General features: G+C 47.0%; 1 protein-coding gene across 2 annotated transcripts in view; it reads right to left on the minus strand.

Annotated features, from left to right (window-relative positions):
- Positions 1–18,942, minus strand: part of LOC137634934 (uncharacterized) — a 57,849-nt gene that overhangs the window by 20,150 nt on the left and 18,757 nt on the right. For both annotated transcript variants that reach the window (XM_068367497.1, XM_068367498.1), the window contains exon 3: positions 4,548–4,712. In XM_068367497.1, coding sequence (XP_068223598.1) covers positions 4,548–4,712 — 165 coding nt within the window. The remainder of the gene's footprint in view (positions 1–4,547; positions 4,713–18,942) is intronic.

Consider the following 18,942-nt stretch of genomic DNA (forward strand, 5'->3'; position numbering starts at 1 on the left):
CTTACAATCAGAGGTCTTAGTTTAAAAATAATAATACTGAGACCAGACACTTCACATAAATGAATCAGTTTCCTGAAAGGGAAAATTTCAAACTTATTCCAGTTTTGCCGATAGAAGACGAAGAAATACAAACGTTTTCATCGTTCATAGGAAGAGGTCTCAATTACGAACGTTTATCAGCGTTCTCCACCCGAGTTCCGTACAGTGCTAATAATTCGGGCTACGGCCATATGTTCGTCCACCTTCTTGGTGTGTTACGAGTTCATAGATGGACTTATGCATACATTACCTGTAAAACAATAGATTGGAGATACATCTCAATATTACCTTTCGGAACTAGTTGTGTGCGATCGGTCGTTACCAACCAGTCTCTTGCCCATAAGCGATCACTGGGAGATTCGCTGTAATAACATCTTCCTCTAAGGAGTACTGGCTACTACTTGACCAACTCCCATTGCGTTGGTGGCAGTTGGAGGGGTGTATAAACTGTTGCACTTCCTGACATCAACTTGAGATGTTACTTGCTACGCAATCTCTATACCCCTCACGATTAACCGAGGAGTACTGACTTTGCGCTGGAAGGTCTAGGTCGCTTGTTCCACTCGATGGAACTTGCTAACCTTGGGGGGGGGGGGGGGGAATAGGGACAATCCTGAGGTATTGTTGACATCCTACTGGGTATTGGTTGACCAGGTAGCTCAGAGCCCTTCCCATTATCCGATGATGGGGAGGAATTCTTCCTCACAGGTGTTGGTACAACCTGTCTCCTGCTGTATGAACAAATGCCTCCTCCTGGAGGAGAGCATAACGCTACACTATTTTCCCAAGGAAATCTTGCACGGTGTTGCGCACATATTCATTGAGTAAGGTGGGCAGACAAGCTTGTCTGCTCGACTAAGAGAGGCACTTCACTTCTGCTATATGCAATGCTCTCTTGGGCGAATCTTTAAATCAAGAACCGCAAACACAAGAAGGATGGTCCGGTACAAAGCCGAGTCCTGCGTCACGGTACCTGGGCGAGCTGAGAAAGGCATGCACGGGTAGATCTGTTGCCCTTGAGACCTGGGGAAAAGTGCACAAACCGGTGCGCAATTCCAGTTCTCATCTTGCGGTTGGGCAAACTGGAAGGTGCACGTTATACCAGTTTTGCCTCACAATCATGGACTCGCCCCTCGCAATTGCACACAGATAGCAATCACATTTAAGAGTTGGAAGGTTCTGTTTTTCCAGCTCTCATTTTGCAAGCATCACTCCCAGCAGGACAAACTGGAAGAAGTGCCCAAGCCAGAGCACCTTACTAACCCTGTCCTTGCCAACGCTCGCCCTTGTGAAGAGGGATGGCAGGTAGTCTCCCCTTCACAGACCGACCATCCTCAGACTGTTCCACCTTTGGTCAAGACCATACTAGGTAAGGTCTTTCAGTCAAGGGATCAAGTACCAGCAGAGCTTTCTCCCGAGAGGCAAATTGCTAGCACCAATGGCAAAATGGCTTGGGCATATAGCATTCCTCGAGAAGTTAGTGCCCCACGGCTGGCTCCACAAACTGTCCTTGAGTATCCTAGTACCAGTGTGACCCGAAGAGAACAGAGGCTTGAGTTGGTTGGTGCTAGACATCAATCTCCTCAGAGGAGTAGATCTCTCTCCTTCCCTGGATGTGTTGGTCATCACAGATGCATTAAAAGAAAGGGGGTCATCTGTTACACCTGACAGCATCTGGGCTTTGGTCCGAATCCGAAAGGCGGTGCCACATAACCTACAGGAAACGAGGACAACCTGCCTGACCCTAAAATACTTCCATTAACTCCTTTCAGTGCATTATGTAGTGCTGATGAGCATCAACACTACAGTAGTGCCCCACTTCAACAAAAAAGGAGAGACCTTGTCACAGCGCCTATGCCTGCTAGCTGTGAAAATTCTCCTGTGGAGGGGAGGGAATTTGGTAGCCTTAACAGCACTCTTCATCCCGCACAAGAAGAACGTGCTAGTGAACGAACTGAGCAGGAGTAGTCAGATAGTTGGCTCGGAATGGGCAATCGACCTGTCCACAACGTCCCTAAACCGGAACTTACGATGTACTTCTCACCAGTACCCGTACCACAAGCGTTCTTGAAGGAAGCTTTTTAACACCTGTGGGACAAAATGGACGTCCATGAGTTCCCTTCCTCCTGCCTAGTAAGGAGGTTATTGAGCAGGGTAAGGGCATTGCAGATTGACCCTCTTAGCTCTGCTGTGACAGCATGCACAATGGTTTCTGGACCTTCTACATTTGTTCATAAAGGTACTGAGAGAGCTCCCTCTACTTTTCAAGCTACTCAGACAACCACATGTGAAGATTTTCCCCCAAGCGATACCCTTGCTATGTCTTTACACCTGGAGGCTATCCAGCAACTACTTGCAAGAGAGGCTTTTTGAAGCCGGTTGCTAGGCACATGGCAAGATACCTCCGGGAGTCGTCGTCTGTGGTGTATCACGCGAAGTGGTCCGTCTTTTGTGGTGGAGATTATGGACGGGGTATCTGTCCACTCAGTGCCTGTAATCCAGCAGTAGCAGAGTTTTTACTGTTCCTCAGGGGGAAAAACTCACTCAGTGTCGGTGGGGAATGGCTTACGTTCATCCTTGAACATTGTCTTCGAACTGAATTGAGTTAACATTTCCTCCTTGACAGAATTGTCACTCATACAGAACTTCGAGCGTTCCTGCCCTCGATCAAAAGTTAGACCGCCTCTTTGGAACGTTATCAGGGTATTACGTTCACGAAAAGGAGCCCCTTATGAGCCTCTACGCCAAGCCTTGGATAAAGACTTGACCTTGAAGACAGTTTTCATTTGGCCCCGACTCCTGCAGGAAGAGTCAGCGAGCTACAAGGTCTTCCATTTAACATCACCCATTCAGGGGGATGGATGGCAAATCACACTCAGTTTTGCACGAGTTTGTTGCAGACTCAAAATCCGTCCTTAGTGAATCCTAGCTGTGGGACCTTTCGGATTGGGAGTCTCAGATTAGTAACAGACGATACTGATCAACTGTTACTGTGCCCTGTAAGGACGATAAGGTTATATCTCATAAGGATGAGAAGAACTCGACCCCAGATCATCAAGCTGTTCGTCAGCACGGGGAGGACAAGAGGAGAATCATGAAGAACTCTATCTCCTTTGGATCAAACAAGTAATAGAAAGGGTACGGGCCTCAGACACCTTGACGACAGGTAGACGTCCCCGTACCCATGATGTCAGGGGAGTAATACTTCACAGGCATTCCAAAGAATTTTTCTGTTCAGTCAGCAGGTACTGCAAATAGGCAGGTGGAAACATCAAACAGTGTTCACCTCCTGCTACCTGCAAGACATAACCCACAGGAGCCTAGACACAACCTCAATGGGTCCTGTGGTGGTTGCTCATAATGTGATCGAAACACCTCAGCTCCTTTATGGGACAAGTATCAGATGTTGGAGGGCAGAGGTTACCCGCAAAGTAAGTCTAGGATGAATGTGGTAGTGACTGGCAACTTCCTACGTCATCTTCCCGTTTTGGGGTGCAGCATTTGGGGAACCATTCACAGCTGACCTCGTTCTTCTGTGGATGATTTTCATGCTCTTTGGACAACTTCATATACATGTATATATGTGTTATGTCCCCGTCCTCGTCAGGGGGAGGTGGGAAGAAATATACATTAGTAGAGGGCACGGCCCGAATAGCTACGATGAATGTTCCAACAGATTAATTCCTTATTCTCCAACAATGATTGCCCAGGCCGTTATCCTGCAAGGATAACGTGGTACAGGATCCCTCAAGGTATCACTATACATACAGAGGCCGTCCCGGGACAGTTGCCAGCCAGTTGGTTTGGACTTCCACCCACCTAAAGGCGAGTCTCCTCAGTAAAGAGCAGAAGGTTTGTATTTTGTAAAGGAACAAATGCCAAATTTTGAAGTAATTTCTATTTTTCCTAGCAATACAAACCTGGAGCTCTTTACACATACTGACTCGCCAGCACCAACCGCCTGAAAGTCCTGCCGCAATTACAAAAGTGACAGTTAGTCGCTAGTGCTGGTGTGAGCGGGAGGGTTAACCTATCCCGCTCCACCCTCCGCTAACTAGCGGTGGGTAGTTACAACCTGACAAAGTTTATAGGCTGCTTTTAGCTTTCACCGAGACAATACTCCTCAGTAAAGAGCTCCAGGTTTGTATTGCTAGGAAAAATACAAATTACTTCCAAATTTGTCAAGTTAACCCAAAGAACCACCTATATGGAATAAACATCAACTGTTTGAGTGACATAAAAAACTGAAAATAGCATGTGAGGCAAAGCCTTACCTCGTGTTGCTATTAGTCACCAGATGTCGCCATGGTGGGTGAGAGGCGTTGCCTTTTGAAGGAAAGAACGGGAATTTTTTTGATTGTTCGGGTTAATGTTGCTGTTGGGTCGGCTTGGTGGACAAAGCAATATGAACATCAGGGGAAGTTCATAGAAATAAAACTTCATACTAAATCCTTGCCATATTAAACTATGACAGGTAGCAATTGTATAAAGGACTGTACACTAATTACCTGTTGACTACGCCACTACTCTGTGTTATAGCTTTTAGCTTTTGAGCTTCATCATCCTTCCCAATGCCTCCTACAAAAACAACCCTTTCGGGTTCTCCCAATACCCAGCAAAAGACCCGGGATGAATTCAGGGCACATCCTCCAGCTGTATATTCTACAGGATACCTGGAAAGAACAATATTTATGCAATAATTATAAATGATGAGAAGTAACTGATCATTATTAACTGTGTGAGAGAGAGAGAGAGAGAGAGAGAGAGAGAGAGAGAGAGAGAGAGAGAGAGAGAGAGAGAGAGAGAGAGAGAGAAATGTCTGTTTGTATATCTAAATAATGTGTATCTACACTATGGTGTGCATTAATAATATCAATAATAAAATTTTGTATCACAGTTTTAATTCTATTTTACAGTATAAGATAAATGGACAATCATATTCTACAATTTCTGTAAAAGCATCATATCTTCATAATCCTTTATTAAATTAGGCTCTACAAATAAATATTATACCAAACAATTCTTCTTCACCCAAGGGGGTTAACTACTGCACTGAAATTGTTCAGTGGCTACTTTCCTCTTGGTATGGGTCAAAGGGACTCTTAGCTATGGCAAGCAACTCTTCTAGGAGAAGGACACTCCAAAATCAAACCATTGTTCTCTAGTCTTGGGTAGTGCCATAGCCTCTATACCATGGTCTTCCATATTCTTGGGTTAGAGTTCTTTTGCTTAAGGGTACACTCGGCCACACTATTCTGTCTTATCCAGGAGTCAAATCTAGGATCCGAAAACCCCGGATTCTGAGTTTTGGCAACAAACTCAGGGATGGAGCTGAAGATTACCTCTCCCCATCCCTTTGAATGGGCAATGTCATATGAGAGACCATAAAGTTCGCTGACTTGTTTGGCAGAGACCAAGGCGAGAAGGAACAGTCTTCCAAATTAAGAGGCGATCTGTTGCCTGGCGTGATGGTTTAAATGGAGGGTCCTTTAAGGACCAAAGAACCCGTACCACTTTCCAAGGGGAAGATCTCACTTTTGACAAAGGTCAGGTAACTTCATAACTCGGTATGAGTAGGAAAGTTCTAGCAATGAAGAAACGTCCATTCTTTTCAGTTTCAAGGTGAGACTCATGGCTGAGCGATAGCCTTTAACCTCTGAAACATAAAGAAGCATTTCTTCCCGCAATTACATGAAGAACTCCGCTATTGCTGGAATGGTGACATCGAGTGGAGAGATATCCCTTTCACGACACCAACCACAGAAGACGTTCCACTTCGCCTGGTAGAGTGAGGCTGAAGATTTCTGTAGGTATCCAGACATCCTCTTCGCAACTTGTTGCGAAAATCCTTTCTGCACGAGATGCTGGATAGTCTCCAGGCGTAAAGATGTAGCAAAGCTACTCTCTGGTGGAAAATGATGGCATGTGGTTGTTTCAGTAGATCGTGTCATGGAGGAAGTTCTCTCGGCAGGTCCATAAACCATTCTGCGTGATGCCATAGAGGAGCTATGAGAGTCATAGAAAGATTGACTGATGTTCTGGCCTCGTTGAGTACTGTTCTCATCAGACAACGATGGGAAGGCGTAGATGTCGATGTTGTCCCACCCCTATTGGAACGCATCTTGCCAGAGAGCCTTTGGGTCTGGGACTGGGGAGCACTATAGCGGGAGCCTGAAGTTCAGGGCCGTTACGAACAGGTCCACAGTCGGCAAACATCACAAAGTCCAGACTTTGTTGGCTACTAAATGATCCAAAGACCACTCAGAACCCACTATCTGTGATGCCCTGCTCAGATTGTCGGCAAGCACATTCCTCTTGCCAGGAATGAAGCACGCTGATAGTGAGACCGAGTGGACTTCCGCCCATCTCAGTATCTCTACTGCTAGATGGGATAGGGGCTGCAAAAAAGTACCTCCTTGCTTTTTTATGTAAGCCACTACCGTAGTGTTGTCGCTTGTCACCACCATAGAGTGACCCGCCAGGAACTGGTGGATTTCTTGAAGGGCCAGGTACACAGCCTTCATCTCAAGGAGATTTATGTAATGGTTCTTTTCGGACTCTGATCAGAGGCCTGAGGCCGTGTGGTGCAGCACACGGGTCCCCCACCCTTCCTTTGATGTGTCCGAAAACAGCATCAAATTGGGTGGAAGGACGAGAAGGTCGACACCCTTCAGCAGATTCTCGTCTGCCAACCACCATCCGAAGTACGTCCTTTCCTCTGGTCCCATGGGGATCAGAATGTCCGGGGAATCTAAGGCCTGATTCCAAGTGGACTTCAGTCGCCACTGGAGGGACTGTATCCTGAGGACGGGAATTCTGGTCTGATGGGAAGGCTTTGTATAGTTTGGTACCTAGAATCATGCCCAGGTATACCAATTTTTGAGTGTGCAGCAGGGATGACTTGAGGTTTACCATGATCCCCAGATCTTGGCAAAGCCTCAGAAGTTTGTCTCGGTGCTGAGGAAGGGTTGCCACAGAGTCTGCTAGGATCAGCCAGTCATCTAGATAATGAATGGAGAAGACGGATGCTGATCCTGTGGGCCAAAGATGATACGGGCAAACAGTCTTGTGAAGACCCGAGGTGTTATAGAAAGACTGAAACACAGCACCTTGAACTGGTATATTTTGTTGTCGGTGTTGAACCGTAGATACTCCCTTGAAGACGGATGGACTGGGATCTGCAAGTATGCGTCCTTTAGACCCAGTGTACACACGAAGTCCTGTGATCTTACTGCTTGTCTGACTGTGTCTGCCATCTCCATGCTGAAGTCTGTTTGACAAACTTGTTCAGATCTGAGAAATCGATGACTGGTCTCCAGCCTCCAGATGCGTTTTTCACACGAAAGTCGACTGAAGAAGCCTGGGAACTCGTCGAGGACCTCCTGATGAGTGCCCTTCTCCTACATAGTTTGGACTTCGGCCCAAAGGGCCTGCACCTTTGCTGATCCCATTGCAAAGGAGTTTCAAGTTTCAATTGGCTGGGCTTCGGAGGAGCTGGTGGTCTACAGGACCGTGATGTCAGGGCCCTAAGTAGGAAGGAGTCCAGGTGATATTTCCTCCACCTCTCCGCAGCCTGCTTGACGTCCTTTAGCTCGTACAGCAAGGAACCCTATTGAGAGGAGTTCCGGAGCCTCGCAATCTCTGCATTAGGGACCTGTTGGTGGAATCTCTCAGCCACCGTATCCTTTCATTTCAAGATGGTATTGGCCCTTAGGTTAAAAAACCTGGTGGGCCAAAAATTCATTGGTGTGGGTGCCTGAGAAAAGGAAGGTCTCCATAGCATTCCTGGTCCTTTCCTTTGAGAAATCTTTGGTCCACCTGTTTCAGCAGCTTTGTAGGCATCCCCCCACTGGTGGACAAGCCGGGGGATCGCCTATCCTAGCGCTTGCGGCTTCTGTCGCCACCTCTCTGCTGTTTGCCTCCATAGGAGGACTTGGGCCTTTCCGGTCCTTGATAGGAAAGGGCTTCTTTTGTTGCCGCCTTGATGGTAGAGGGTTTCAATTGGCTGGGCTTCGGGGAGCTAGTGGTCTACAGGACCACAATGTCAGGGCCATATGTAGGAGAGAGTCCAGGTGGGATTTCCTCCACCTCTCCGCAGCCTGCTTGACGTCCTTTGGCTCGTACAGCGAGGAACCCTATTGAGAGGAGTTCTGGAGCCTTGCAATCTCTGCATTAGGGACCTGTTGGTGGAATATCTCAGCCACCATATCCGTTTGTTTCAAGATGGTATTGGCCCATAGGTTCACAAACCTGGTTCAAGATTTCTGATGCCGAGAATGTGACCTGACGAGATGAGAGCCTCTCAATAGAGATTCCCTTAGTTAGATCCTTATGAGAGTGGTGGAGAGGTAATGTCGAGCATAGTCCATTCAGGTCCTCATAGTACCTCCTCTGGTGGACACACGAAGGTGAGAGGAGTTTGGTGGACGATCCTGAATGATAAAACCCAGAGTAGTCAGCAAGCTGGGAGGCAATCTTACGCTGAGCACCCCTCAACCCTCGAGACCAGAGCAGAGCCGCAAAGGACTTTGGGGGTTTCTGGTGCCCAAGACACAGTCAAGGACCATATCCTTGCCTTCCTGAGGGGCCATCTCTGGGTCTGACAACCTGTTGAGGGCCCTCATACAAGCCAGAACCTGCCAGAAGGCATGCTCTGACTCACTCTGGTCGTCGTCCGAAGTTGGGCTGGCAGCAATGTCATCATCATCCACTGCCAGGATCTCGTCCCGCGGTAGGTCGTGGTCGATACCTGTAAGCTAATGAAGCTCTTGAACCTCTCTGCGGGTCTTTGTATCCTAGAAGACTTTGGAGCTGTCATGGAATCCTTGACTCCCTTTTCGATGGGTGAAAAAAGGTTTATAAGACCAAAAGTCTGGGTGGGATGACCGTGACAGGGAGAGGACTAAGAACCTCTACAGGATCAGCAGAGAAAGTCTTCTCTGAAAGCTTCTTCCTAAGGGAACAGTTGCGGAGAGTCCGAAAATGACTCTTCCCTGTCAGCACTTCCCAGACGGGAAGAGGAGACATTGCTGGGTATAGGTGGAGATGGCTTCTCAGGAATAACCTCTGACCTCGTAGCTCTCGTAGGCCTCAGCTTGACTCTGGACAACGGTAACTTGTCGGGAACCTCTCTCTTCCTCTTCAGGTGAGACGCAGCTGTAGTTTGTTGCTTTGAGTCGGACAAAACGGTGGAGACTCCCCGGAAGCCTCCGCAGGGCGAAGAAGCTTGATACAGGGCCCGAATGTTTGGGCTACAGCCCTGACTCAGGCGCTGAACCAGGGCTGTTTGCTTATGGATATGCTATCCGACATTTCGCCAGATGGGAAAGAGGCCGACGGGTCCTTTCAAGGAGTCCTCATCTCGGACGAAGAAGGGAGCGGAGACACAGGTTCCTTCCTCGGTGCAGGAATCTTTGGGATCTTGAAACCCTTAAGCATGCCCTCTTCCTCATTCCCTGACGGTCGTGCTTTTATGCGTTTGCGGGCAAGGGAATGGGGCAATGGTAAATGGTGGGACCTGGAAAGGGTCTTACCTTCCTGCTGCTTGGAGGATGGTTACTCACCTTCGTGGTTAACCCCTGGTGGTTGCTGAACAGCCCCTGGATGCTGGGCTAAAGAACATGGTGATCGCTAATGAATTGCTTGAGGTTGGTGTGTCGTCAAGGTTTGTTGATGAGTCGGTGAGTGATGACAGGTTGACAAGCATTGCTGCGAAACTTCAGGTACAACTGCCGCAGCCTGATGAGAGGACTGGTAATGAACCGACAAATGTTGAGGCAGCCATTTGCACGCTGTAGGGGAGCGACACGATTGACGCACAGGCGAACGAGGCTTATGGGAACCCTGGGAAAAGCTTCGGTCAGCAGTCGGGTAAGAATGGTATGCTGGGTAGTGAGTCAGCGATTGGCGAGCAGGCAGTTTACGAGGTGCATGGCTCAACGAAGAGGTCTGGTGAGTGGGCGAACGCTGTCGAACAGGCTATTGAAGGTCCCAACGCTGGTCAGCAGGCGATCTGCGATTTGACGGCTCAGCAGGCGATTGACAAGTCGTCGGCTGGACAGATGATTTACGAGTCGTCAGCCGGACAGGCGATTTACGAGTTGCCAGCCAGACAGGCGATTTACGAGTCATCAGCTGGACAGGCGACTGATGAGCTGTCGCCCGGACAGACAATTCACGAGCTGCAGGTCAGCGGGAGTCTGGACGTCAAACTTGATGAGCAGGCGAACGGTGGACAGGAGCCTGCCGAGATGGAGATCGCTGTACAGGAACTCGGCAAGCAAGTGAACAGCGTGTACATGGTCGGCGAACACCTGCTGGACGCTCTGGCAACGAGATGTGACCCATGGAAGGGAGCACCTACTCCGGAGGAAATCGCGAACAATCCCTTAAAGGAGGAGAATAAACCACAGTTCGTTGAAAAGATGACAAGTCCACAGAGCCAGGCAAGAGTTGGGAACCAGAAGAGGCAAGCTGAGCAGGTTCCTCTGAAGAGGAGAGTTGCGGAGAAGAAGAATCAAAAAGACGTCTCTTGACAGAAGGTGAAGGGGCACCCCAAAGGCACTTCTCTCTGGGAATAATGAAAAGGCTGCAACATTCACGTCTGAGGTGTCAAGTATTTAACAATTGAAAAGGAGATACCTCATAAAAGTATGATTCTTCTTCTGTCTCATCCTCATGTCCGTGCCAACTGGCTTCTTCGCATTAACCCAGGGTTTTCCCGTACGTGCTCTACACGTAACTAGCGGAAACTTTACACCTCACTAAAACCATGCTATGCACGGCCGGCAGCCTAAGCAAGCTGTGTGTTTGTGATACTAGCAATGTGATTGTTTAGGTAAGAGTTCTCAGACTCATAGGATTCTTCCCAGGGTATCATAGACATTGCCCAATACCCCACTCAATCAGGGTAAGGGGACTCAACAAGTATTATTTCAATACCAGGCTACACAAGGGAAATGGTTTTATCTGCAGATAGGGGAGGCCAGCCTTTGCAGAGGATCCCGGGTGCCAATTCACCAAGAGCGGGGAACATGTAGGAAAGAAAGAGCCAGTCATTCTTATACAATCATCCCAGGCTATTCCCAGGTAACCTTTGCCTTCAACCCTCTGCTACTTGTCCATCAAGGAGATTAAGGTGTTTAAGCCACCTGTTGTGTAGCCACCACAGGACCCATGGAGAAAGCCTCCATGTTCCTTCACCGTCCACTACCTGCAAGACGTTACACGTCTTGCAGGTAGTGGACGGTGAAGGTCGTCTGAAGCTTCCACATGGCTGCTTGGAATACATGCGTAACAGATTAGTTTCTTTGGAACGACAGGGACTCTGCAATGATCGATATTATGAGCTCTGGGTCGTCGTGTTAGAGGAGGATTGGGATTCAGGACCAGGTCAATGACCCTGCGTATCCAAGCAGAAATGGTGTGGTTTGTGACCCTCCTCTTGACCTTTCCCATGCTGACAAAGAGTGCTGACACTCGGGGGAAAGCTGATGAACTCCTTACTAGGCATAGTAACAGTTGACCTGGATCATCGGTTACAGTACGAAGACTCCCAATACGGAAGGGCCCAAATCTATGGTCCGCTACTCCCGCAATTTGAGTCTTGATAATAAACTCAGAGACGAAGTCGAGAATTACCTCTCCCCATCCCCTTGAATGGGCAATGTCACAGGAAAAGACCATGCAGTTCACCAACTCTTTTGGCCAAAACCAAGGCAAGTAAGAACACCGGCTTCACGGTGAGGTGGCGATCTGTTGCCTGTCATAATGCTTTGTAAGGAGCACCCTTCAGAGACTAAGGACAGGAACCATGTTCCAAGGGGTAGGTCTAACTTCTACCTGGGGACAGGTAAGCTCGTAGCTTCGTATGGGAAGAGAAAAGTTCCATAGAGGAAGAAATATCAACTCCTTTCAGTTTAAAGGCAAGGCTCAAGGCTGAGCGGCAACCTTCCACTGCCAAAACCGAGAAAAGTATTTCCTCCCGAAGGTGCATAGGAACTCCGCTATTGTTGGAATAGTTGCATCAAGAGGAGAGATACCCCTTCCATGACACCAACACAGAAGACAGTCCACTTAGCCTGGTAGATTGAAGATGAGGATCATCGAAGGTATCCAGCCATCATTCTAGCAACTTGCTGCAAAATTCCTCTCTGAGTGAGGAGGTGCTGGATAGTCTCCAGGCGTAAAGTCGTAGCGAAGCTACAGCTTTGTGAAAGATGTTCACATGTGACTGTTTGAGTAGAGTGTGTAGTGGAAGGAGCTTCTCAGAAGCTCTGTTAGGAGTTGCAGAAGGTCTGGTAACCACTGCATGATGCCATAGCCTAGCTATGAGAGTCATGAAAGATTATCGGATGCTCTGCTCTTGTTGAGTACTCTTCTCATCTGACAAATCAGGGAAAAGGCGTAGACGTCGATGTTATCCCACCATTGTAGGAATGCATCTTGCCAGAGAGCCTAGGGATGTGGGACTGGGGAGCAGTAAAGGGGGAGCCTAAAATTCAGGGACATAGCGAACTAGTCCACAGTCGGGGAACCGCACAAAGTCAGGACTTCTTTGGCTACTAGATGATTCAAAGACCACTCGGAGCCTGGAGCCTATTATCTGAGTCGCACTGCTCGGATTGACTGCGGGCACATTCCTCTTGCCCAGAATGGAGTGGGCCAATAAGGACACCAAGTTGTCTTCTGCTCATCTCCTCTCTTCTGCTATATAGCACAGGGGCTGCAAAAGGGTACACCATGTTTGATGTAAGCAACTACTGTGGTGTTGACACTCAATAACACCACCAAGTGACCAGCCAGGAACTGATAGAACTCCTGGAGGGGTAGAAAGACTGCCCTCATCTCCAAGACACTCATGTGCTGGTACCTTTTGGACTCTGATCAAAGGCCTGGGGCCATGTAGTGCAGCACATAGGCCCTTACCGTTCTTTTGATGCATCAGATTCCACCTGAACTTCAGCCACCATTTGAGTGATCGGATCCGGAGGCGGCCGTTGGGTACTAGACGAGCCAGGGATGATAGGTGACCTATGAGACATCACCATTGCTGGACTAGAAGCTCTTCTCGTCTGAGGAAGGGTCTTGCTACCTTCCTCAGCCTCTGTTCCCTGTCGTCTAATGGGAAGCCGACTTTTTGTTGATCGGTGCTGTTCTGACTCAAGTTGTATTTACACATCAATCGTTGAATGCATTTTCCTAAATCCACACTGGATAGGTGATGAAATAACTTTCTTCTCCAGGTGTGACACCAGTCTTGCATTGCCCATTTTCTCCATGATCTTACATAAACAACATGCCAATGCAACTGTTCGGTAGTTTGCTGCTAAAAACTTAATTCTTACCAAGTTTTAAAAAGGCTAAAACAATGGCTAGTTCCCAAACACTTGGATAGCTAGGATCATGCCAAATTTTGTTAACAATGCTTAAAATAAATAACTTGGTATTAACAGGTACATGTTTAATCATTGCATATGGTATTCCATCAGGACCAGGGGCTGTATCGTTGCAATTAGCAAGTGCGGAATCAAATTCCCTTTCGGTAAAAGGATTTCTGGGCTCCGACCTGTGTCGCCCAGTGAAATGCTCCTTTAGCACACCATTTCTAAGGTATATAACTGCTATATATTACCAGAAAAAAAATTGCATAGGGATGCCAGGTTGAACCCAGCTCGCTCACCTATAAAAGGTGTCGATATATAATACTGGGGCGTGATAAATCACAACCAGAGGCCTCGCACCATTTAGATATCTCCTGTCAAAATCCCCGAACAGCGAAGTGCCGTTCCACCTCCCACCGCTACAGTACCAACAATCCCACGCCAGTGACGTCACTCCTTTTTTAGCACGCAATTATGATAACCTTATTTACCTTGTGTGTGTATTTACCGGGTTTTTTTCTGGATTTACCTCAAGATGTCGGACTCCACTGTCCCTCCATCCAAGTTAAGTACCAGATCTATGAGTTTTGAGATTTTGGAGGGAGCCTTGCCCTTTTTGATTATAGTATTCAGTTTTATTATTCACAACCTTTCGTAGAGAGGGGTCTCTCTCTCTCTCTCTCTCTCTCTCTCTCTCTCTCTCTCTCTCTCTCTCTCTCTCTCTCTCTCTCTGACCATCCAAGACTGGAAGATGCAAAATACACCGGAAGATGTATTAGCAACTCTCTGGTGGATATACGAGGTGCCTCACACTGAGGGACCTGGGGGAACCCAAACAAAAAATAAGGCAATAAGGCTCTCTCTCTCTCTCTCTCTCTCTCTCTCTCTCTCTCGTTCGTTCTTAGCGATTTTCAATAAGTCCTTCATACTGATTGTTTCTCGTTATGAACCTTACGGATATCCACGGTTTACACACCGTTTTAATTTTTATTGCCTGGTTTTTAGGATAACAGTAATTACATATACGTGTGCGTATTTTCGGTAGGTTGGCATGCCTGATCACCTTCGGCGTTCTATTTCACATTTTATTACAGTACTTAGTTTACTTACGTTCGCACGGCACGGACTTGCTTATCTTTTTAACGTCATTCGTTTGCTTGCATTAGCTCGAGGGGCTTTCATGAGTCAGATATTACATTTTAGTTTTCATTTTGTTAGAACTTCACTGACCCTATGTTATGTTGGTAGCCCTGCCTACTCCCAGCGGCTCTATGTTACGTTGGTAGCCCTGCCTACTCCCAGCGCCGTCAGGCTTGATTTCTCCTGTCTCGTGTTTGCTCCCTCATTTGTTTTACGATTGATGTTTAACTATGTTATTATTATCATCATCCAGCATGCCTTCCTACCTTATTTTACCCTACGTTATGTTTATTATAGTGTTATTAGTCCTTCCGAGTGATCATATCAATCGTGGGTCTGGCAGGTTGGTATACCTGCTATCGCCCCACTCCTAGCCTCCTCCCGCCGTTACCCCACCCCAGGGTTCCCCCCCTCTCTCTCTCCGATCGAGTTTGAGTCGCTTTATAGCGCAATGTACCCCTCCCGGGGGCATCCGCTTTACACGGGCAGTTCCAGTTGTTCTGTGAGGCATATTATTCATTAACGTACATTACTTTTCCCCACTACTCTACCCGGTCGTAGTCGTTTTCTTTCCGTCGCTCGTTTGGCCGACGATCGGCGGGGAGTTTTCGATTCGTTCCGTGGTACCTTGTTATGTTATTTAATATTAAGTTGTGTACGGGCTTCTCCCTCTTGGTCCCGCACTTCACGGACCCTTTTAAGATCACCCCCCCCCTCTGTCATGCACCTCACGGACCTCATATAGATATATATATATATATATATGTTTAAAGACTTCCTTTACGGGATCCCCGGGAGTAGCTTTTATTCATTACCATTCGGTCGAGTTTTTTAGTTGAGCCCCGGAGCCAAAGTTATTCATTATTACTTGGATTCCCTTTATATTTTAGTCACGTTTATCTATTATATACGATCCTAGTTCTCAACCTTGCCTTCCATGATATGATCACGACTACGGTTTGACTTAATTTAATTCATTAATTTAATTTTGTTTAATAATTCTATAATCAAGTAAAGCTGTTATTTGATTTTTTAAACACCGGGGTCCCCTGGGGGTCCCCTAATTTGCCTTCTTCAATTTTTGAGGCACTTACATATGAATAGTTTTTATCATTTATTTGATATATAAAGAAGATTTATATCATTATTTTGGTATTGATATTTAAGCAATCCGGATCTCACGGTCCCGATTTGCTTACATTCAATATACAGTACTTTGTGGCTATATATAAAAGATTTATATCATTATTTTGGTATTGATACTTAAGCAATCCGGACCCCACGGTCCCGATTTGCTTACATTCAAGACACTTTATGGCTATATATAAAAGACATGATATTGATATATAAATCTTCTATCATGATATTGATATCACTTAAGCACCCGAGGCTGAGCCCCTATTTGCTTTCCTTCAGGATTCCTAATGTATATATGGAAAACATTTTTATCATGATATTGAAAGATAAATCTTTATCATGATCTTGATATCATTCAAGCACCTGGGGCCCCCGAGCCCCTATTTGCTTTCATTCAGGACTCCTGATGTATATATATACAAAAATTTTTATCATCAGGATTCCTGATGTATATATATAAAACATTTTTCCCTCTCATTCAGGACTCCTGATTTATGTATATGGGTATAGAGAGATATATATATATATATATATAAAAAACATTTCTATCATGATATTGATGTAAATTTTTTAGCACGATATGGCTATAATTTAGGAATTCGGGGCCCCGAGCCCCTATTTGCTTTAATTCAGGATTCCTGATGAATACATATAAAACATTTTTATCATGATAGATTATATATATATATATATATATATACTGTATATATATATATATATTAAGCACCGGGGCCTCCAGGCCCCTAATTTGCTTTCCTTTAAGATACTCATGTATCTTTTATTTTACAGACTGTATGCTGTGCATTGACGGCATGTGCCGCTGTCATCTTCCAACCCTGCGGCCATGACATGTGTCATTCACACGCCCACTGTTCTGTCCGAGTGGATGACTTAGCTGTATGGCATCCAGACGCTTGTGTAGTCTGCTACACAATGACCTCCACTCTAACATCTGACTCGGTGAGTACATTTTCATTAATACAGACTTTCGGGAGTTAACATTAATTTTAAACATTAATTTTAAGGCCACTAGTCCTCTGGACTTCCCACATGCCTTTCACTTAGTGTCTACGAAGTCCTTGGACTTCTTCAGTTTCTTTGGCACAAATATCCCTCGCTAATAGTCTGTTCTCTTTCAGTGGTCCCAACTTGAGAAAGATACAGCTCGGGCTACCCTCAAGATCTGGATTGACGGGTTCGCCCGCAACCTGAAGGCCACACAGCCTTATATCCTCCTGGGAATGGTGTTCCCGTCTCTACCACATGCTAAAACTTCACCTGCGGTCCCCGAAGAATTGGCGAATCCTTTCATCGAGAGGTTCGAATCCCTTCTTCCAGCCCCGAACCAAGAAGAGACAGGCGGCACCCTAACTGAAGACGTCTCTACCCTCAACCTCGATGTGGAATCCATGGCTCTTGACGATCCCGACGCAGGTAGGGACGTAGGCGAGTCAAGTGGTTCTCGGGCTAAGATTCCTATCCCTAGCCCGGCTTTCTCTTCTCCTTCAGAACACTCCTCTTTTCGAGGTTTTCCAGGGACAACCGGGACTGGTCTCAATCCCCGGTCTTTTATCCCCAAGGTGAAGGCTCATCGTAAGAATTTATATACGACCCACAAGTCTTCCAAGGAACACAGCTCTTTGAAATCATCAGCTTAGAAGGCTAAATCTCCCTCCACCAGAGTCTCTTAAGACCCAATTGCTGTGCCTTCAACCTCTCACGGAGTATCTCCGTTCTGGCACCTGTTTCCCCCCCAGCGGAATCATCTGGCCGGTTTACTTTCTGAGAAGATGTTTGCTCGTTTTGAGTCGATACTATCGTCTCATACGCGACAATCACAAGAGAGAATAGTTTCTATGAAGAGCCTAGTTAAGGGACTCATGCGCTCGGGGCTGCCACCGCCACAGCAGCAATACCCCATCCCCGACGCCTCCAAGCTTCCCCCTTTCAATAAGAATAACCCTTGGAGGTTGGCAGTGCATGCCCCCTTCTCGGAGGGTATGTTGTCCATCGGAGATTTCGGTACCCGGCTTTTTGTGGATTATGAATTCTACCCGCCGGGTCTTGAATTCCCCTTCCTCGGCTACGCTCGCCTCAAGGAAGAGGCTCTGATTAGATTGGTTAAGGGCCCAGAGGAAACTGTAAAATTTCCTAAAGAACAGGCACAGTCTGTCTTGGTCGGCGTGTTCAATGAGTGGGATTGCTTGAACACTATGATTACGGCCTACAAACGTTCATATACTAAGTTTGTGGCCGACGACCAGACCCCTACCCCATGTGCGACCAAGATCATAGAGACGGTCTTTCAGCCTGTCAAGGAAGAGAAGCCTTTACCTCACCTCAGGGAGACCGACTTACCCTCCCTTCTCTTTCCGGGAGACAGTGAATGTTGGCGGAACGTCCCAGCTACCTTCTCGGTAGGTAAGTTGAGCCCGGACTGTGCCTCGACGCAGTTCAGCGAACGGCTCCCCAACTTCCCGGAGTCTCTCATTAAATTGGAATATGAATCGAGGTGTTGATTCAGCTGATCCCTTAATTCAGTTGCCCTTTCGGAATTGACTGTCGCCACTTACAACGAGGAGGACCTCCTTAAGGTCCTCACTAAGTCACTTTTGCAAAACTTTATGGCTGACGCCTATGATTTTGCAAATGCCAGGACCCATCGTCGACGACACGTTCTATCCGAAGCCACAATTAGGGACGAACCTAATAGGCTCATCAAAGCTCCAGTCTGGGGTGCGGATCTTTTCAACCAGGGGACTTAGGTAACTCCGTCCTTAGCGAGGCAGCTAGAGCCAACCAAAACCTCAAGGTTAGGTGGGGCCTGGTTTCAAAGAGGAGATATGAGCCTACTTGTACCCCTATTCAAGGTAGGAAGAGATTGAGACCCTTCCAATCTTCCCAATTCAGGCAACCTCTGCAAGTGGTTCAACCAGTCTCAGTTCACGAAAGAACTGCGTTCCTTCACAAAAGATCTGCTACTAAAGAATGCAATCCAAAGTATACGTCGCTTGAGATTTCACGGACGCTTGTTCAGCGTGCTAAAGAAAGCCTCAGACAAACGGAGAGTAATCCGGGATCTGTCTCGTTTAAATTCCTTCATTCGTTGCGACAAATTCCATATGCTTACCGTCTCGCAGGTGTGGACCTTACTTCCCCGTGGGGCCGTCACCACCTCCATCGATCTTACAGATGCCTACTATCACGTTCCAATAGCAAGGCATTTTCGTCCTTTCTGGCTTCA

Source organism: Palaemon carinicauda, chromosome 45, assembly GCF_036898095.1.
Source record: "Palaemon carinicauda isolate YSFRI2023 chromosome 45, ASM3689809v2, whole genome shotgun sequence".
In the NCBI taxonomy this organism is placed as follows: Eukaryota; Metazoa; Arthropoda; class Malacostraca; order Decapoda; family Palaemonidae; genus Palaemon; species Palaemon carinicauda.